The 21,407-nt window shown below is 43.1% G+C and overlaps 2 protein-coding genes across 2 annotated transcripts in view; one reads left to right on the top strand and one right to left on the bottom strand.

Annotated features, from left to right (window-relative positions):
* Positions 1-8,678, top strand: part of LOC108796433 (putative nuclease HARBI1) — a 13,599-nt gene extending 4,921 nt beyond the window's left edge. Inside the window, exons 2-4 of the mRNA XM_018567912.1 lie at positions 4,959-5,751; positions 6,544-6,906; positions 8,647-8,678. Of these exons, the coding sequence (XP_018423414.1) occupies positions 4,965-5,751; positions 6,544-6,906; positions 8,647-8,651 (1,155 nt within the window). The 5' untranslated portion in view covers positions 4,959-4,964 and the 3' untranslated portion in view covers positions 8,652-8,678. The remainder of the gene's footprint in view (positions 1-4,958; positions 5,752-6,543; positions 6,907-8,646) is intronic.
* Positions 8,679-14,064: 5,386 nt separating this feature from the next.
* PPP1R7 (protein phosphatase 1 regulatory subunit 7) overlaps positions 14,065-21,407 on the bottom strand; it is a 13,245-nt gene continuing 5,902 nt past the window's right edge. The window contains exons 4-10 of the mRNA XM_018567914.1: positions 20,855-20,920; positions 19,393-19,523; positions 18,202-18,364; positions 17,429-17,545; positions 15,673-15,777; positions 15,463-15,549; positions 14,065-14,594 (exon numbers count right to left, since the gene is read on the bottom strand). Of these exons, the coding sequence (XP_018423416.1) occupies positions 14,418-14,594; positions 15,463-15,549; positions 15,673-15,777; positions 17,429-17,545; positions 18,202-18,364; positions 19,393-19,523; positions 20,855-20,920 (846 nt within the window). The 3' untranslated portion in view covers positions 14,065-14,417. The remainder of the gene's footprint in view (positions 14,595-15,462; positions 15,550-15,672; positions 15,778-17,428; positions 17,546-18,201; positions 18,365-19,392; positions 19,524-20,854; positions 20,921-21,407) is intronic.

The raw sequence follows: 21,407 nt of genomic DNA, 5'->3' as shown, positions 1-21,407 counted from the left end.
CCTATCTAGAGGCAGAGCCAGTTGTACCCGCCCCCTCCCCCGTCCGTTCCCCCAGTCAGCGCTGGCGCGGAGGGGGGAATCCAGCCCCTCCCCTGTCACGGCAGAGCGCCGTGACAGGATCGATAGGTGAGGGAACCCTATATGTGTTCGCTCACCTCACGATCTACTGAGCCGACCTGTGACAGTCTCATTGTTACAGGTCGGCTAGAACTATGAGGTGAGTGAAAAGCACTCATGTCATAGTTCTCCTTTAACAAAAATGTATCTTATTTGTACATCACTCAGCTGCAGATCCTCAAATCCTCTCTGAATTGGTGATGACACTGTCCTTCCTTCTGGAGGGGGGCTACTTTTGTTCCCCCTGGTCCCTGTGTGTGTTGTAAAGTAGTCACTGCTCCAAGCTCGCTCCCAGGATGGACTACAATTTAATGTTTAGTTTACCAGAAGGAAGGACAGTGTCAGCACCAATTCAGAGAGGATTTGAGGATCTGCAACCGAGTGATACACAAATAAGATACAGTATTGTTAATAGTTAGGGGAATGCATTTTAAAGGTTTAACTCCTGAGTTTAATGTCACTTGAAAACATCCTCCATGGAGAATAAGCCCCCTCCCCGGGTGAGTGTCGGATTCCTCTGCTGAAATACCAGAAGAATGTGGTGGTTGGTTTAAAGTAGGGATGCACCGATACTAGTATGGGTGCCGATGCCGAGTATTTGGGCGAGTACTCGAACTCGCCCAAATGCTCCGATGCCTAGCCCGATACTTGAGCTTCTGGTATCAGGAAGCCGGGCAGTGAGTCATTACACCTGGTGACGAGGGAGCACGAGGAAGCCGGGTGCCGCGTCATTACACAGCGCCCAGCTTCCTGATTGGCTAGAAAGCCGTCTCCATGATTTCTCGTCACCTGGAGCATGGAGACGGCTTCCATGCTAATCAGGAAGCCAGGTGGCGAGTCATTACACACCGCCTGGCTTCCTTGATGGAAGTTTCGGTATTGGCGAGTACCAGAAAAAAAATATTGGTACTTGATACCGAAATACCGGTATCGGTGCATCCCTAGTTTAAAGTGAACCTATCATGGTGATGTGTACACACAATTAAAAGAGTAACAGAAAGTGCCCCCAATTCTGGGAGCCTCCAATCCCCCATAATGCAATGTGGGGGACTCCCTCACTTAATTGAGAGGCTTCCATATTGCACCATGGAGTTGTGACTCTGCTCCGAATTATCTAAAGGTGCCCATACACTGTACGATGATCGTACGATAATTGCAAAGTGTATGGAAGGCGTGTGACCGTTTCTACTGTGCGGTCGCACATCTTCCGTCGAACAAGCAGGCTGGAAAACCCGCTGAGAATCGTACGATTCTCGGCGAGTGAGTGGCCTGCTTGTTTGACAACTGCCGAATGGGCCGGTGTGCGCACGTGCACACTGCCCACTTGCAGTCATCGGAAGCCCGCCCCTCATTGCAGTCGTCGGAAGCCCGCCCCTCAGGGCAAGTACGATCTGCCTGTCCAAGATGGGCAGATCGTACGTTTTTTTAAATTACTTTATAACCCTCGCAAGACAAAAGTCTTGCGAGGGTTGTAAAGTGTATGGGCACCTTAAGGCTAGGTTCACACATGAGCACGAGCATTTCCAGGTGATATTCAGGCTTGAGGTTTTATTTGTAGCCAGTGGAAAGCTAGGTACTAGGAGAAGCAGATGATTGTTTAGAGCCCTTTCACACAGGTTTCTAATCAGGTCTGCCTGAAAGTTTTTCTGAAAAGTAGTCTATGGGCTGCCGGATCTAAACAGACATTTGTCCATTTACTTCCGATTACCCCCGAGTGCAACCAGGTCTGCAAAACAGAGTTCAAATTTGGCGGGCCTGATCATGGAGGATCGGGGTAAACGGACACATAGACCACCATGTTGGGGGTCTGGCGGTCATTTCATTTTTTTTCTCCATCACAAGATGAAGGAAAAAAGCTGAATGGACACGGATGTCACGATGGTGATGTGTGCTCCGATCAGCAGGAGATCCGTGCACAGATCCTCTGTTTATCAGAACTGTAGGTGCCCGTGTAAAAGAGACCTTAGCTTTGGAAAAACGCTCACCCCATTCTGCCTCACAAGTAGCCCATGCGTCTGGGCACTCAGATGGGAACATGCTCAATTTAGAAGCATGAGATTTTGGCTGTTGAGCATTTTGGAGTTTTGAGCTTCAAGCTTATAAACAAAGTAAATTGGTTTGCCTGACGCACCAATAAAGGTGTGTGCAATATTCTTTGTAACACATCTCACAACACGCTGTATAACGTTACTGTGCATTGTGGTGCCTTACAACTCAGGTGCGCTGGGGAGCCATTAAGAATGAATGGAACCAAAGTGCGCTGTTGCGCATTATTGCAGTGCAACAGTGTAAACCCGGCCTGACTGTTCATAGTCTGCAATGCACTTTAAAGCAGAACTTTGGGCAAAATGGTTCTTAACCTCTGCAATGGGGCTACCCCCGCACTGCAAGGGTTAAGTGCCCGCTTGTGTTAAATGCTGAAAAAAGTTTTACCTGATCTTCGGAGAAGGCTTTCTTTTAGACCGGTCCCTGGAGCCTCTCTCCCCCTGCTGTGGTCTAAGGGTCCCCGAGTCATCACATTGTATACACATACCATCACTGCAGTGGAGGAGGAGACAGGCTTCAGGGACTGGAGTAGCAGCCAGCTCCATGGTTCGTGGGGGTACAGTCTAAAAAAATTTTGTTAGCACCTAGACAAAAAAGAGCACCTAACCCTTGCAGTGCGGGGGTAGCCCCACTGCAAGGGTTAAGAAAAACTCTGCCCAGAGTTCCTCTTTAAGGATACAAGCATGCATTTTGTGTTGTCTACTGTCTGTTGGAAAAAGTTGTGTTACCTAATGATCATGTACATTGGGATTTTACTCCTGACAATGTTTCTTTTTCTTTAGAGAGTTCACCATGACTGAATCTATGGGTGAAAATATTCACTGTGAATCCCCCCTCATTATCTGAAGCCTCCTCTGGTGTAATGCACCCATTCTCCTTAACACAGAGACTCATCAGCATATATATAGGTGGGAAGTCATTTACTTTTTACCAGATATAAATGTTACTTTTTATTACTTTTCTGTTGTAAAAATATACAGTTATGGTACCTTTAAAAAATGATTTGGACCAGGGGCGCCCACAATTTTTCGTCTGGAGATCTACTTTTCAAATGACGAGCTCAATGAGATCTACCAACGAAAAAACACCTGCATTCAGGGGCGGGAGGGGGTGTGGGGTTGTATTGAAGTCAATGGCACCGCAGACACACCCCTCGCCCACAGTGCGATCGCCTGCACCCGGAACCCAGGCAGCGGGGTATCCGAGGAGAAGTGAAAGAAGCCCTTCAGCCGCGGGGGGCGGAGGACAGAGCCGATGTCACAGAACTAAGGCCGAGCGGTGAGGGGAGAGAGAGGCGCTTGCTGTCAGAACCTGGCCGAGCGTCTCTCTCCTCACCGCTCGGCCTTAATTCTGTGACAGCGGCTCCCTCCGCAGCGGGGATCCAGAGAAGCCCCACGGGCGGTGAGGAGAGGACATCGCAATCTATCACTGATTGCTACGCAATCGACTGGTAGATCACGATCGACCTTATGGGCACCCCTGATTTAGACCCTTGGCTAATCTTCTACTTCTGCTGGACTGAAGATCTTACACTAAGATTGTGTTGTCTGTGATATTTTCATTTCCAGGCACAGAACCTTAAACTTGTTATGTATGTGACTTTTTAATATTAAAATCCTGATTTTAAAAAATCAATCCATTTTGTGCATTAGAACCATCATTTGTAGCAAGAACAGCATTTTGGTATATACCAACTTTGGGCATCTTTCTGGCTTTTTGAAGGGCCCATTCACACTTGTCGATTTTTGCCAAGTGGAAATGTATCAAAACAAATGTCAACAGTAACAGTAATAACACATGTCAATGCACTTTCTCATACATAATGATGTGCAATGTGAAGTGTTTTGCAACACATGGCCATGTGCATTGAAGTTTCAGTAGAGAGAGATTAAAGTGACACTAAACTCAGGAGTTAAATCTTAAAAATACATTCAAGTCCCTTACCTAGTAACAAAACTGTATCTTATTTGTGTATCACTCGGCTGTAGATCCTCAAATCATCTCTGAATTGGTGCCGACACCGTCCTTCCTTCTGGAGGGTGGCTACTTTTGTTCCCCATGGTCCCTGCGTGTGTTGTAAAGTAGCCACCGCTCCAAGCTCCCTCCCGTGATGGACTACAATCTCAATACAATTTAGTAAACTAAACATGAGATTGTAGTCTATCACAGGAGTGAGCTTGGAGTGATGGCTACTTTACAACACACACAGGGACCATGGGGAACAAAAGTAGCCACCCTCCAGAAGGAAGGATAGTGTCAGCATGAATTCAGAGATGATTTGAGAATCTACAGCCGAGTGATACACAAATAAGATACATTTATGTTAATAGTTAGGGGACATGAATAAATTTTTTAGATTTACTGTAACCCCTGAGTTTAGTGTCACTTTAAGGCAAAATGGCTCTTTCAGCAATGTAGCACATTTGGACCCCCCCCATTCCTGACATGGTGAAGACACCCCATTTGTATGTACTAGTATGGCCTGTCCCTATCTGCCTACAAGTGCATCCTGCCTTGTAAAGTTGCAGACAGGTGTACACCTTTGACAATTACGATATCTTCATGGTTGACTTCAAGTTCATGAAGCTTTTGGTTGGACCTTCTAGACATCCCCAGAGCTCTATGGTACTGCATAGGTTGCCCTGTGGATGATGCAGCTCTACGTTTCACCTGTTTAACCATAACAATGTGAAGCAAATCTACTTAGAATTAGACAAACATGGCTACCTCTCATATTTCTGGTTCCCTCTTATTTTCTCTCTTCTTTTTTTCCCCCTCTAGTATCTGCTCCATAGTGCATCATGTTTTGGGAGGTGCCATACTTGATCCTGAGAAGGCTGAGAGCTCAGCGTGAACAGTTGGAGGAAGAAGAAGAAGAAGATGAGGATCATTACGAGTTACCACCACGTCAGAACAGAGAAGTTAGAAATAACATTCTTAGTAGAAGGCAATTCTTAAGACGACGGAGGAGAAGAAGAATATTTCCAGCCAGAATAAATCTCTCTGAGATCAATGAGCGTGATATTCAAGAGCGCTATCGCCTTAGTTCAGATTTTATAATGTCCCTCTATGAACTCATAAAGAAAGACCTAATCTCTACTACAAAGAGAAGTAATGCGGTTCCCGGGATGGTGAAATTGCTCTGTGCCCTCCATTACTTCACCAGCGGTTCATTACAAAGCACTGTAGCCGAGGCTGGCGGTATAACCCAAAGCACATTCAGCCGTGCTCTCTCCGAGGTTATAGCTGCAATTCTGAAGCTGCAAGATCAGTTTATAACCTTCCCCAGAAACACAGCAGGACAGCAGCTGAATAAGGCAGGATTCCGCTGCATTGATGGCTTTCCAAATGTTCTGGGTGTGCTGGGCTGTACACACATAGCAATCTCTCCCCCCTCAGAAATGGAACAAATGTATCGTAATAATAAGCACTACCATTCCATCAATGTACAGCTTGTCTGTGCTCCAGATACGAGGATCCTGGATGTGGTCTCACAGTATCCTGGATCTACACACAATTCAAATCTACTAAAGCAATCCACAATACATGAAAGATTTGAGGACGGAGAATTTAATGGCTGTCTTTTGGGTACGCGTTTTATCATTCTCGCTAGTCAGGAGATTTCATACACCTCTGAACATCACTTGTGGTACTATGAGCAACTCTAGTTATGTGTATACTGTGGCTTAGTCATATTGATGGATGTGACCATGGTAGTCTCCTCAGGAGAGCAGCTTCACCCCGGGCAGTGTATATATATCCAGTCATTGATCTTTATGAACAAAGTAGATGTGTGCACTTGGCATGCTGTGATGCATCCCGATGGTGAAGGTGCCCATACCTTCTACTTTACGGGACATGTTTGGCCATCTTAGACCTAATCTGTTGATAGTCAAATATGATATGGCGTGCCACAGATTTTGAAGGCTGATAATGACTGTTTGGATATCGACATATCCAAACATAAAGCTGAGATGGTTGATCTGGTTGTATGAGAACTTTCTTTGGCTAGTGTTTATGTGCCATTAATGATCACTGCTTCTTTCCATGGCACATTTCCATGGATGGCTAGTTCTTTTACAGAACAGGCTGCCCAACTCAAGTAACGTGGCCCAGACTGCGATATTAAGATAAAAGTTAATAAAGTAAGATAAAAGTTGCTTAGGTTAATTAGACAAGCGTCTTGGAAAGATTTGGACTTGCATAGCACAGCCAAGTTTTAACTGTCCTCTGCATTGGTACGTTTTTACTCTTAAATGGCAGCTAAAGTTATATTTTTGTGGCCGGTGCCACTGACTTGGTTTTGCCATATTCGATTGTATGATTATATGATATGAGCTTATGTTCTGAATTTCCATTTCATATGATTGTGTCTTTTAGGTGATGAAGGCTATGGCGTTAAACCGTGGCTTCTAACTCCCTTTGACAAACCAGTTACAAAGGCAGAAAAGCGATACAATATATCACACAGTTCAACTTACTCAGTTATAGAGCGAACTGTTGAGGTGCTCAAAAGCCGCTTCCGCTGTTTGGACAATCCTAATGGAGTTCTACTTTATAACCCCGAGAAAGTCTGTAAAATTATCCTCGTGTGCTGCATAATCCATAACATAGCAATCATGAAATGTCTAGATGTGGACATTGCATTGGATCTGAGACCTCCAATTAAGGACGAGTCTATAGAAGATGACACAAAGGAAGGCACACTACAGCGGGATAAAGTTGTAGCCGAGTACTTTTCTGGTAAGCTTCACCTCTCACTCTGAAACTATGCACCTGTTCCTGAGGCAACCCTATAGCAGAATGCGTACCTAGGGCAGCAGATTTAGTTTTCTAGTGCAGCGGAGAATATGGAAGGTGCCATCTGATTATTTACTATTAGGAACGAAATTTAGAAATTTCTTCCACCGAAACATTTTGGCTGAAAATGGTACTATGGGCAAAATGCTGATAGCACCAAAAAAGGAGGCCGAAAATGTGGTGCTTCCCTCCTTCCCGCTGGGCGCCAGCTACAAGCTTCGGTCTGTGTCCCCTCCGATCCCCGCTGCTCTCCCCGTTTGTGTTGGTAGAGTCAGCGGGGACACAGAACTGATTCAGCTGGGGAGGAAGGAAGCTGTCAGGAGACTGTGTAAGTGGAGGAGAGATGTCAGGAGACTGAGCGGGGCGGTGTGGCGCGGGGATGAGAGCTCGGCTCTGGTGACAGGCTCATTCAATGTTTGTAAATAACTGAATCCATAGGGATTACTATGTTCCCAGTTCTGAATGAACAGGAACTGCTAAACATCACTTCCTGTTTATTTATGAATGGGGACATAGTAAATATTTACTATCTGCTCACTTTATGAATGAACAGGAAGCAGCTCAGTACAGAGACTGATTGTCCATTCATGAATGGGCTGATAGTAAGTATTTACTATCTCCAGATTGTGAATGAACAAGACATTGATGATTCTCTCTCTTTTTCAATTTTAAAAAGGGAAATTTCAGGAGTCTCTTTAGAACCCTGATATTTCCTTAAAGTGACATTAAAGCCAACCCCCACCCCCGCTAGTGTAAGGACCTTAAATTATGCCTCTTAAACCAATCATCATCTTCTTTCCAGTAGTTTTCAGGAGTCCCTCCAGCGCTGATGCCGGTCTCTGATCCAGCGCTGACTCCTCTCTCTTCCTGGCACTTCCTGTCCCATGGCGTCTGTGCGGGTGCACGCTGCCTCCATTGACTTACCTTGTGTCTCTCGTCTCCCAACCGAAGATCTGAACTGGGCATACGCCCGCCCCATTATCATTTGCGGCCACCCGAGACTCTTCAGATCTTCGGACGGGGGTGCGCGGCAGAGACACAGGTAAGTTTTAACCCTTTTGTAAACTTTTTTTTTTAAATTGTTATTGCATATATCTACTGCTTGCTGGCAAAAACATATGAGGCTTCAATTATCCTTTAGCCCCTAACATTAAAGTAAAAACAAGAAAAAGAAACAAAAATAAAACAAAAATGAAAATGTTGGAAAAAAACTAATTTTTGGTTTCGGCCTGACAAATTTTAAAATTTCGGTTTTGGTCTAAAAATGTCATTTAGGTGCATCCCTAGTTACTATGACAGGGGTGCACTAATCAATATAAATTCTGTCCAACCCCGGAGCCAGCTCCATTAACAACAACTAGAGAAAAATGCTACAGAAAAAGTTAGGGCCCAGCTGCAATTTTTAGGGAGCATTGGCCACCTGGCTCCTAACATTTGTCTGGGCTACAAAATAAAATGATCGTTTTTTTTAATTTATAGAGCTGCAGTTTACCCCGACGGCTCGAACTATTGGGAAGAGTACATTTTACTATCCCTATACTTCTGCTTTAAGATTTGTTAAGCAAACTTTATTCAACATACACAATATTTGCGAGGGATTCCTTTTACTTGTTTTCACTGTTTAATATTTTAAATGTTGATTACCTTTTTGTTTTGGTCACAAGTGCCTGTTCTTTGTTACAGTTTGAATGGACTGCCATGATGTACAAGTCCCAGAAGCTGCTGCAAGCATTCATCCGATCACAATGTGCATTTTTTAACACACAGTAGATGTAGCAATCATCTTTTCTTCACTGTCTTTTGCTCACTGCTTTGATGTGTTTATTGCTCGCTCTTCCTTTTTTTAAATGTATAATTGGTTGTTTTGTATAGTTCCGTTTTTTGTACCATACAGCATTACTTATGTTATGTTTTATGCTATTATTTTGGTTGTTTAAATAAATGACATTTTCCTCCAGTAAGTGGATCTTGAGATGAAGTGAAATTTTATTCCAGGAACTATAGATCATAAAATCATAGACATGCTCTATTGACAACACCATCTACTGACCAAACAGGACAAGTACATTTTTGTCTGACGTCTGGAGGAGGAGTGATCACACAGGGTTGTACTGAACTTCTCTGTATCAAAGTGATGGTTGGAGGCACAGAACAGAAAGTGCTCTCACAATTTTGCACACAATTGTTGTGCTCGCTCCTGTGATGGACTACAATCTCATGTTTCGGTTACTAATTTGTATTGAGATTGTAGTCCATCACGGGAGCGGGCTTGGAGCGGTGACTACTTAACAACACACACAGGGACCATGGGGAACAAAAGTATCCACCCTCCAGAAGGAAGGACAGTGCCAGCACCAATTCAGAGATGATTGGAGGATATACAGCCGAGTGATACACAAATAAGATACATTTGTGCTAATAGTTAAAGGAGAACTATGAGGTGAATGAAAATCACTCACTTCATAGTTCTAGCCGACGTGTGACAATGAAACTGTCACAGGTCGGCAAAATAGATTGGGAAGTGAGCGAACACATACCGTCGCCCGCTCACTTCTCGATCCCGTCACTGCAGAGAGCCGTGACTGTCACTCCCCCCTCCCCTGTCCAATCCTCCAGCGCTGACTGGTGGAACGGGCAGGTACAGCTGGCTCTGCCTCCTATATAGGCAGAGCCAGCTGTCACTCACGCAGCTGGGTGGCTCCAGACAGTAATGTCAGGACCTGTCCCGGCTGCGGCGTCTCAGTTCAATCTGTCATCAATATAAGTCTAACAAGCTGCTAGTATAGGTGAAATGCACACACCTACAAGAAAACTAGCTGAGGAGGGGCAAAAAACAAAACACTATTGGGTTTGATGGAGCTGACAATCACCTATAAAAAAAAATAAAGCAAAACTAACACTCCTGTGCTTGTGTAAGTTCCACCTGGGTACTACGGTTTCCTCCCATGCTGGTAGGTAATTGGCTCCTGTCTAAATTGGCCCTTGTATGTATGCATGTGAGCTAGGGATCTTACATTGTAAGCTCCTTGAGGGCAGGGACTGATGTGAATGTGCAGTATGTAAAGCGCTGCGGAAATTGTATAAATACTTGTAATAAATAAAATGGTCGGAGAAGAGACCGGTCCTCCAAGCATATTATTTCCCTTATTTCATCTTGGCACCAACTGCCCATCTCCTTGGTTGGGCAGGACCAGTGCTGCTAAGCTACTTCATGTGTTTTTCCAAGTTTTGCCTCTTCCAGCCCATATGCCCATATTCTCCACATCCACCAGCATAGACTCTTGCAGTGTATTTGGGTCAATTCTAAAGCTAGTGTTTTGAAGCATATTTTATACTCCTTGAAGGCCCTTGGTGGTCTTGTGGTTCCAAATATACACAATTATTATGTGGTGGCTACTATTGCTCCTCTTCCCTGCTCTCCATGCATCTTTGGACTTGCCGCTGTGGGCCTCGTTGGATTTTATTGAATGTCATCCAGTCCCTTTGGTTTCCTCCTGGGTTGCATCCTCCCAATCTTAATCCCGTTTTTCAACACATTACGGATATGGGACTCAACTGAATTCTCTGGTGGTTTAGCTTCTCCTTATCTCCCTCTCGTGAAACTTTTACATTCTCCTCCGTTTCCTCCTGGTAGAGACCACCGGCTGCTTTCACCTGGTGGTCCTCCCACAATTATCATGATGTTTACTCTTTGTTGTCCCCATCTGGTATCAAGGATTATCAAAACTTTCAGGAAACACATAATATCCCTCTGCGTGAACATTATAGGTATTTGCAACTCTGTCACTTTCTTGCTTCTCTTTTTGGGTCTCATTCTTCCCCTTATACGCTCACTCCATTTGAACATAGGTGTCGCTCTAATAGGTACAATTTCTCTAATTTATCAATCCTTATCTTTCTCTAACCAGGATTATATCATCAACATTGCGAGCGAGATCTTGGCCTTCCCATTGCAGTAGAGGACTGGCAGGAAATTTGGAAAGTGACTAGAGCTTCATCAACTAATCGACTAAATTGATAATAGTTGGCGACTATTCTCATCATCGATTTGTTGGTTGAGGGGGTGGGGGTACCACCATGTCAGTTTGTTGCATACATATCTCAACAATCCAGTGGAGGCTCTCCTTAACAAGCCAATTTTAGGTATATATGTGCCATATAGTGAAAATACAGTTGTGGATACTAAATGATTAAATGTAAAAATGGATCAATTTGACAATCAACAACATTTAAATAGAAAGAACAATTCTTTTTCTCTTTTCCTATTTCAGCCTTCCTCACTGCTTATTTTTGTGAGGGGAACTTTTGATTACATTTGATATTACCACAAACACACCATTTATTTTACCTCTTTATCTAACTGCATTATTTGGCTGCTTGTTATATATTTGTTCTGCAATGACACTTTTGACTTGCACTTAGGAATGACATGTGTTATTGTAGGTTTCTGTTTGTTCTTATCGTTCTGTTCTATTTGATTATTTTTATTTGGGCTTTACCATAAGGTGGTGCGCTTCCATTTTGGCAATACAATTCTTTGTAAAAGAATATTTAAAGCATCACTAAAGTCATAAAACCAAAAAATCATATCCGGTTCAGCATGCCATTTTAACATTTCTCACCCTGTATCTTTAAATTTGTCCCTGTCCCTTTAGTCCCCACATATACATTTGAATGGATTCAGAAACCACATTCACATACATTTCCTGTATGCATTTGTCCACATCTCATTCTGCCTTCCTAATGTCTCCCATTGCAGCCACACATACAGAAGCACTGTGCTCAGAAACGCTCCACCCCTTCACCCTAATATCCTGCCCACCTCTCTGCTTTTACCAGCCTCTCCTAAAGCCTGGAGCCCAGCTACATGTGAGGTGAGGCAAGACACTGCTACTCAGAAAAGTCAGGGATATGAGGTGTAAGCTCGCAGAACAGTATTGCTGGAACCAGAGGCACAGCCATTTATATCAGAGAAAAATGTAATTGGCTGGCTCCCACTTGCCCAACGAATAAAATTAAAAATACTAACAACAACATACAAAGAAGCCATCTACAACTCCGCCCCAACCTACATCACTGATCTCATCTCAAAATAACACCCAAACCGTCTTCTCCGGACCTCCTGCTCTCTAGCACTCTCATTACCTCCTCCCATGATCGCCTCCAGGACTTCTCCAGAGTGTCCCCCATCCTCTGGAACTCCTTAACCCACTCTGTCCGCCTATCTCCAACGCTGCCCACCTTTAGGCGATCCTTAAAAACCCATCTCTTCAGGTAAGCCATCCTCATCTCAACATAACTGGCTTTTACATCCTCCAATAACTCAATCCAAACAATTATTACCTTTTGTATCACTTGCCCCTCCTACTAGATTGTAAGCTCTCACGAGCAGGGCCCTCCCAACCCTATTGTTCTGAAACTGTATTGTACTGTAAATTGTATTGTAACTGTACAGTCTCCGCTATTTTGTAAAGCGCTGAGCAAATTGTTGGCGCTATACAAATCCTGTATAATAATAATTCACAGTAGAGCATATTGCAGAAGAGTTAGAAGGGTAGAAAATGATGCTGCCCCCTCTTTCATGCAAGGACAACAATCCACTCAGAAAGAGGGTGTCAACCAAAATGTGGGCAGGACTTGCATTGACTACATGTATAATGAAAACTACAGAACCCATGTGAAATCTTTGGCATAGAAAGGCTTTCACACAGGCCCACCCATATCTATGTTGGTGCACAAGTGCCGACGCACAGGGTCAGGGTAAATGGGTCCTATAAAGCCCCATTCTCACTTGTGCATGTCTGCTCGATGCATTTTCAATTAAAAGCAATGAGAAAAAAAAAAGCAATAAAATAAAGCAATAAAATACATGTTAAGTCCACAGCAAGATGCCCTTTTGTGTTTTCAAGTATGTATTAGTCCTAAAGACGCACTAACATGCAGCATGAAGGAAAGAATGGGACGTCTGTATGAAATGCATTTTTATGTTGTAAAATTCATGTGTTTAACGTCAGCAAAACAGACAACTGTGAATAGCCCTGAATGAATGGAATTGTTTTTACAGTAAAAAAAAAGCAGCATTTTTCTGATTCTTAAAAACCCAAACAACTTCCTTGGGATGTTTACTCTTGAAAAGCTTCCCCTCTCTTCATATACACAGCCTTGGACCTACCTCTGCAGCATTCCGCTTCTGCATGCACGCATGTGGCCGAGAGTTGTGTGCACTGTGCAGTAATGTGATGGTAGAAGCTGCAAATCCCAGCCAGTAATGTATCATGGAAATATTTGTGTACATTTGTGAATGCTATAGTGTACATTCATTCTGGAAGGTTCAAAAAGGGAAATAATGATAGGGTATGTTAGTTCTTGGTTCAGTTCCTGCTCAGCTTTCTAAAAAGCCGAACAGAAAGGTCTCCCACCTGAGATCCTAACTCCACTTCTCCTGATTATCTGCTCATGAAGCCTTCACCAGGGGGTAGGTGACCACTTTACCACATGTACAGCCAAGTAGGATATTTTATGGTCGCAGAGGAGAAAAGAGCAGAGCCAGGACTCCATGAAAGATCATCTTCCCAAAGAAATTCTATGCATTAGTTCTGTACAGAATAAGTGCACCAAATGCCTCCCATTTTACCCTCATGTATCATAACAGACAACAGATGAGAGCTGGCTTCTCATCTCTCACCCTATGCTATGTGCTACTTCCGTCTCTCAGCAGCATGCTTGATCTTTTATCATAGGCTTCCAAAAGAGAGCACATCTCCCTGAGGGCCTACTGAAAGGTAAGCTCAGTATTGATAGAGAAACATGCAAGTTCATCAAGATCACGTCTCCAGAGAAAGAGACGCAGCACCCAGAGAGACTTTGACATAAGAGGTCTACCTAAACAGTGAAGGAGCTATGACATGTAGGTCAAATAAAGGACAGTGTTCAGGATGCAGGTAGAAAAGCAGCTTTGGTAAACAATATTCTAAGAGAACATTTCATCAGAATGTTACCCTGTGGAATATTACAGGAACAATCCCGTGTTATGACGTGTCAGATAATGGAGTGACCACAAGGAAGCCAGGGGCCATAATGAACTTACATGGAATGGACATGTGCTGAAGATAAAAACCTTTATTAACCAGAAGACTACTGTCCAGAAATAAATACTGTAATGTGACATGGTCATAAAAGAGGTAATTTAAACTCATTCTGTAAATGTTTGTCTTACAGGAAGACAGTCAAGTGACAAGCAGTAGTAAGGTTATACATGGTAACAGAATGAGCAACGGACCCAGACTTTGATGTAAGAGGATCATGCAGTGCACAGAGAAATTAAGAGTGTGATGGGAGTGATTAGATGGCAATACAATGGGGTATCACACAAAAGATGAATGTTTTATGACAGAAGGGTTTTTTACTGTGCTGTTACAATAAGGAGAGAGATCGCTTAATGCCCTCAAATCAGCTCAGAACCGGACAAAAGTTGCATCAATCTGGCGGACACAGGGCAGCGCCAGCATGATTTTACGCCTGTATTGGTTATCTTTCTGAAGAGGGTTCCTTTCTAGATACACGGTCTGCAAACTCTGGGCACCGCTTAGTTCTTCTAAGTCTGCCCAATTATCCACCAAGTTGTCATTCATCTGTAATAAGAAATAAAAACCAAAAAAAAAAACCAGATGTAATTTTCCAAAAAGAAACAAAAACAACAAGAACAATTTTGGGGCTAATTCAACCATTTTCTACCAGCTTCCAGTCATAAGAACAACCAAACAGATCAGTGCAAACTACCACCATTGGTTTGAATGAAAACCAGGAGATGACATGTTGGTGGTTGATTGATTTTGCAAACAAAAGCTGGCGAAGAACGGTGAAAAATGCCTTGAAAATATTGTAGGAGTAGCACAGATCTAAAGTAAAACACAAATAACAGAACTGATTAGGTACATTTCCCAGCTAACCCATAAATGGCTTTAACGTTTGACAACTCTGGAAGTCAGGCCCCGTTTCATCTGCCCACTGTCACAGATCACCTGTGGTTTTACCATCATGTGTTCTGCTCTTGCTGCATCTAGAGATAACCCCTCAGGAGTGAATGAATGCACATGAATGGTATGACAACGTTGTCAAGTTTTAAAGTGGTGTCGGGATATGGTGCAATATTTACTTGTGCATAAATTATATATGTTCTAATAAATGAAGCTTTTTTCCTACATATGGTCTGAAGTAACGTCTTGGGTCAGCACACTGGACAGCGTTTGCGACCTCCCCTCCCCTTTTTTTCCCCCAGACTAAGATTTTACCATAATGGGAGAACAATTATTCCTCAAGCACGGACAAGGCAGCTTGATAATGCAACCCACAGAACACAGAAGACCTACACATGCAAATCAAACCCAAGACATGGTCATTTGTCTAATACAAATTGCCATTACACTGCTAGCTACAAATAATACAAAATTACAAGAAGTTATTGGAAAACAGTGTTTGTCATTAAAAGGAAGAACCTACCCAGAATTCCTGGAGCTCTGTCAAGTGTTTAATATTTTCAATTCTCTTGATTCTGTTAGTAGCAACATCCAAAGTTGTGAGCTTTGTCTAAAGAGAAGAGAAGAATATGTTAAGTCCTAACTGTGCCCAATGCATACATAAAATCATCAGTGACCATGTGACAAGCTTCCAGCCAATATCCTACACCCCAGTGCCTGTCCAGAAGCTTACATTGTTCTCCAGACCCTCCAAAACTTGGATGCCATTGTCACTTAGGTAGAGCTCCCGTAGATTCACAAGACTCTGTAGGCCTTCAATCTTTGTAAGACGATTACTCTGAGAGGAAGAGAATGACAGAAGAATAGTTACATACTGCGGTGAGTTCAATCATTTACTTTAATGTCATCTTTCCACCCATGATCATTTGTCCTTTTGGTCTTTACATGGCATTGTCTGCTTTTGATTCAAGAAGAACGGTGATTGACGGCGAGTGACGCTGCAGCCTATAAAGAAATGGCAATGTGATAGGTTATCTTTATGAAACATATTCCTGTTCTTAAGGCCTGGCACTGTGCTTTTACAAGCTTTTTTATTCTATGAACAGGCAGGGCCAGCCACAAGTAAAGGGGAACGTTGTGCATTGGCCTGAAGGAGCTGGTCAATGTCTAGATTGTTCACACAACCTCAGCAGGATGTTTTCCGAGCCAAAGACTGGAGGAAGTATGGATGGAAACAGTCTTAAGTAAGGGTAACCCCATTATTGACATTTCTATTTAGGTTGCAGGGACCAGTACAAAAAAAAAACAACAAAAAAACAAAAAACAAAAACAAAAAAGAAGGGTACAATTTACAGTAAAATGCAGTTATACTTTAAGGACTAAAATCTCAGAGTAACACAGGTGATGCCCCTTCTCTTCTCCTATGCAACATTGCAATCGGGGATCTGCTGTGTCTGGAAGGTGGAAAGCCCCATAAATTGACTGTCACCTTTAAAAAGTAAAGTGATCCTTGCAAAAAGGGCTCGGGCCATCCGAATAATCTTCACATCTGACTTACTTCTGGGTGTGTCGGTTGTTTGATCCCCTGCCACCTGTAGTTCCATCAGCCAACCCTTACATCACTACAGGACACAGTACAAATGTAGGGGATGCTGGATGAAAGCAAAAAGTGTGTGGGAACACACAAAACGCGCAGCCGTCAGACACTCCTGAGGTGTCGGATGTGAGGACTCTTTTGGCAGCGGTAGCCCTTAAACAAAGTAAACATAATGGGGCAGCACAGCGGCGTTGTGGGTAGCGATTCTGCCTTACAGCACTCAGGGTCCCCAGTTGGTCAGGACACTATCTACAAGGAGTTTGCATGTTCGCCCTTTGCTTGCGTTTCCTCCGGGTACTCCGGTTTCCTCCCACACTCTAAAGACATGCTGGTAGCTTAAATTGGCTCCTCTCCAAATTGTCCCTGGTCTACCTATGATGCCAATTACAGGCCTCTCTCATCTTTTTAAGTGGGAGAACTTGCACAATTGGTGGCTGAGTAAATACTTTTTTGCCCCACTGTATGTGAGATAGGGACCTTAGATTGTAAGCTCCTTGAGGGCAGGAACTGATGTGAATGTGCAACTATGTAAAGCGCTGCGTAAATTGTCGGCGCTATATAAATACCTGTAATAATAATAATTATTATTCTAGGAATGGGTCGGCTGGAACTTGTTATTTTATATATAAAAAGAGTCTCTTTAAAATGATCAGCCAGATCCAACGCGATAGAACTGTGATGCATCAATTGTATGTTTAGTGAAATTCAAATGTTCACAAAAATTCAGATAAACTATCCTGATATTTTCTTCGCTTTCCTTTTTTTTTTTTTTTAATAGGCATGCTTGTTCCACAGAGAGTCATGTTAAGTCTATGTAGGTTTGGCTAAACCAAGAAACAATATATGCATAAAGTAATAATAGAAATCTGTAGGACAGTACAAAATTATTTACCTGTACGCTCAGTACGGTGAGGTTAGACAGAGCTTCCATGTTCTGCAATTTGGTGATTTTGTTTTTACCAAGAAAAAGGCTGTCAAGGTCTTTTAATGTATCCAGATTCTCAATCTCCTACAAACAAAAGAGAACAAAATTGGTTCACTTGCCCCATTAGCTTTAATATTTTTCAAGTCACTGATCTGAAAAAAATAATGAATACTAACAGGAACCCACAGACATTTGACACCAATTGTCAGATCCATGCAATTCTATCCTGTGGGATACCACATATAATCTTGGTACACCTTAGAACATCCAAGTTGGGAAAAAGATTAGACATAGTGGGAGGTTACCCCACCTCCTCCTGGTCAGGAAAGTGACGCCAGTGACCCAGTGTATTATTTTAGGATATCTGTGTACATCAAGCACAGAAAGTGCAGACATTTTGGAGATCAAACTGTTACTTAAAAGTGTATCTAAAGCCAAAACCAGTTTAATTTTGGACAGAGTGGTGAGAACCCCTATCCGTTTTTTTTTGTTTGTTTTTTTAGTTACGTCTGTGTCCCCTTTAGGAAGGTTCACACTCTGACATTTTTCTAATGACTATTGTCACTATGACGCCCAACATAGTGTGCCCCAGATCACAGACAGGATGGCACTGCTCTCTCCCAGTAGTAGTTTTTTAGCCAAGTAAAACTGTCATAGTGAATTATAATTAGATTTTTTTTAAAACAAACGCAGACAGACACAAAGTAACAAATCTCTATCATTTCTAGCAATCCACTCACCCGGATACGGTTTGAGCCCAGCTCTAGCAAACGGAGCTGTGTCAAACTGCTGAGATTCTCAATGCGGCTGAGCTTGTTATTCACCAAATAGAGACGATGCAACTGAGTCAATGACTCCAGACCTTCAATATGTTTTAGAAGGTTGAAGGAAAGGTCCAGAATTCTGCAAGGAGAAGAATTTGTCACATCATATATAGTTGTGCTGTAGTAGATGGTGATATCGGACAAAATACAGTCTATGCGTACGCAGTCCATACAAGTATGTCACAAATCTTCTCTTTTCAATCCCAGCACTACAAATTGAGAACAGGGTGGTATAGAACGACATCCACAACAAGCAAAGAGACCAAGAAGCATGGACGAAAGGTTCGGAACAAAACAGAGGTCAGTATATCAGGGTGAAAATTGATACTAGTGTCATACAAATTTCAACTAAAGCCCATCTCCGGGCAAACAAAAACGTGCTTGTTTTTTTTTACTAGGGGTCGGAGTAAAGCAGATTTACGTACCTGATCACCTCTCACGTTGGCTCCCTCAGCCTCTTTTCCTCTTTGCTCCGACAGTCAAAGGACCACTGAGGTCATCACGTGTAATGCAGGTTTCATTGACCAGCATTAGACGGAAGGACGTCAAGGGACAGTCTACCAGCCGAAGCAGAGGGGAAAGAAGTAAATATCTTTACACCTGTTCAACAAAAAGGAGCACTTAACCCTTGCAATGTCGGGGTAGCCCCACTGCAAGGGTACTTTTTTGTTTGCCCAGTGATGAGCTTTAAGTAAATACATGGAAGCTTTGAGTTACATGATGCCAACATATCAGGTCCACCTCACCACGTTCTTACTTGAAGCCAAAGAGTGGAGATCCTATGTAAACTAGTGTCGTTTTTTTTTTTTAGCTGGTAAAAGGGACAACTGGAGGTAGCAATGTAATCTGCTGTCCATCTGTTCTTCTATATCAATGTGACTGATTTGATCAAGGGTGTGGTAATTGCTTCCTGGGTTCCTAAAGCACTGATAAGGTCTGTCAGCTGCTGATCAGCATTGATGGTGTATACTACAGGCAGAAATGTAAGTCAATGCTAATGAAACAATAAAAATGTAATATTACTGGGCACTGGTTCAATCCACAATAGAAAGAGGAAATCATTGCGCTAAAAGGAAAGAAGAGACTACCCTGGCAGAATAGACTCACTGGAGTTGACTTAGGTTCTCCAGGTTCTGGATAATACGGATTTGATTGTCATACAGGTCCAATTCATTCAATGTCACCAACTGTTCCAAGTCCTCAATCACCTTTATAAGGTTTTGGCGCAGGCAGAGGGTCTACAGGGTCAATGAGAGAGGGGAGGTTAGAGGACAGGAAGTGATGGTCATATCTAAAGAACAGAAGGGGGAGACAATTCATGGAAGCAGAGAGGAAAAACATGCACTTTAAAAAGGAAGCTGGGACTGAGGTATCCAAACACCATAAATGAGAACGGTCAGATGTGAAGAGAGAAGGACACAAACTACATGATGAACCCAACAATTACGGTTGTACTAACAAAATGGACATTTTAAGGGGTCTATTAATAAACAATTTGCAGAGCCACTGACCCCTCAATTCTCTGTGAATGTTCATTCTATGCAAATGGTTGCACAAAATGGAACGCTCCGGTTATATTTTCTTAATAAGTTGCATGCATTTTCCAATGTCATCTTGTAATACCGCAATATGGCCACTAAATAGAGCTGAGGAATAGAGGTGCACCGAAATAAAAATTTCAAAACCGAAATAAAAATAAAATTTAAAAAATGTCCGGCCGAAACCGAAAAAGAGATTGAGGACACAGAGTCCTCAACCTCTTTTTCTGCAGACCCTTTTATAAATGAACAGGAATCCTCTGAGTGTTCCTGTTCATTGATAACATGAGGACATGGTATGTTTAGTATAACTACAACTATGAATGAACAGGAGGTGATGTAGATCACTTCCCATTCATTCATAATTGAGGATATAGTAACCATACCATGGCCTCAATTATCTACAGACACTCAGCGATCACTGACTGCTTGTACCCGCTCTCCTCTCTGACACGCTGTCACAGGAGGCTGAGCGAGCGGTGCAGGGAGGAGAGGTCAGCCTCCTGTGACAGCGCGTTCTGTCTCCGTCCACACACCGCCCTGCCGGACTGTGAGAGGAGGCTGAACGGTGTGGGAGGAGAGACGCTTGCCGCTCACAGCGCTCTCCTCCCGCAGCGCTCGGCCGCTGTCACAGTTTCTATCCTCCCCGCTTGGACACAGAGCAGTGCCCAGCGGGGAGGAAAGAAAGCACGGATGTGCCACTGTATCGGCAGAAAAATGGCACTTTCGGCATTTAGCCAAAAGTGCCATTTTCGGCCGATATGTTTTTCGGCGGCCGATATATAGGTGCATCCCTACTGAGGAGCTAAATACTTATTTCCCATGCATCTCAGCTCCATCTTGTGGCCATAATGCAGTATTACAAGGTGACATTCATGAATACATTTCAAATATAAAGAAAAAAATAACAAGAACATTAGTTTTGTGTATCTATGCGCACAGAACAAACAAACAGCCACAGATTTGCAGGGTCAATGGTTCTGCGATTTGTTTATAGACCCCCAATCTTACAAAGAAATTATGAAACCTACCTTTACTTTTCGGAGCACCTCAAATCCCTGAATCTTTCCTATTCGCATGTGGTTTAGGTCAACATCCTACAGGGACAAATGAAGGGTTAATACAACAGTGAATTGGATAGAAAATTGCATATTGTATTCCAGGCAAACATTTAAAAGAAAAATTCCACTTTCATTACCTAAAACTAATATAGAGTATAAAATTGCCATTTTTGTAATGAAATTAGAGCTGCAACAGTTAATCGATTTAGTCGATTAAAATCGACGATTGAAAACGTTACCAACGTTTTCGATCGTCGATTCGTCGGCAATCGATTGATTTCCTTGTTCGGGGCTCTACACGCGGCCTGAAGCACACGCTGCTCACGTCCCGCTGCGCCCGCTGTGCCCACAGGACGCATAAGCCAATGGTGGAATAGGTGTACGGAGCTGCAGTGTGGACCAGGTGTGTGGGGGTGCAGTGTGGACCAGGTGTGTGGGGGTGCTGTGGTGGAACAGGTGTGCAGTGTGGAACAGCTGTGTGGAGAGGCAGTGGTGGATTAGGTGTATGGGGGTGCAGTGTGGA

This window comes from Nanorana parkeri, unplaced genomic scaffold, assembly GCF_000935625.1.
Source record: "Nanorana parkeri isolate BGI_ZX_2015 unplaced genomic scaffold, ASM93562v1 scaffold1114, whole genome shotgun sequence".
In the NCBI taxonomy this organism is placed as follows: domain Eukaryota; kingdom Metazoa; phylum Chordata; class Amphibia; order Anura; family Dicroglossidae; genus Nanorana; species Nanorana parkeri.
Note: the sequence above shows the minus strand (reverse complement) of the source record. Positions and strands in the feature narration are given on the sequence as shown.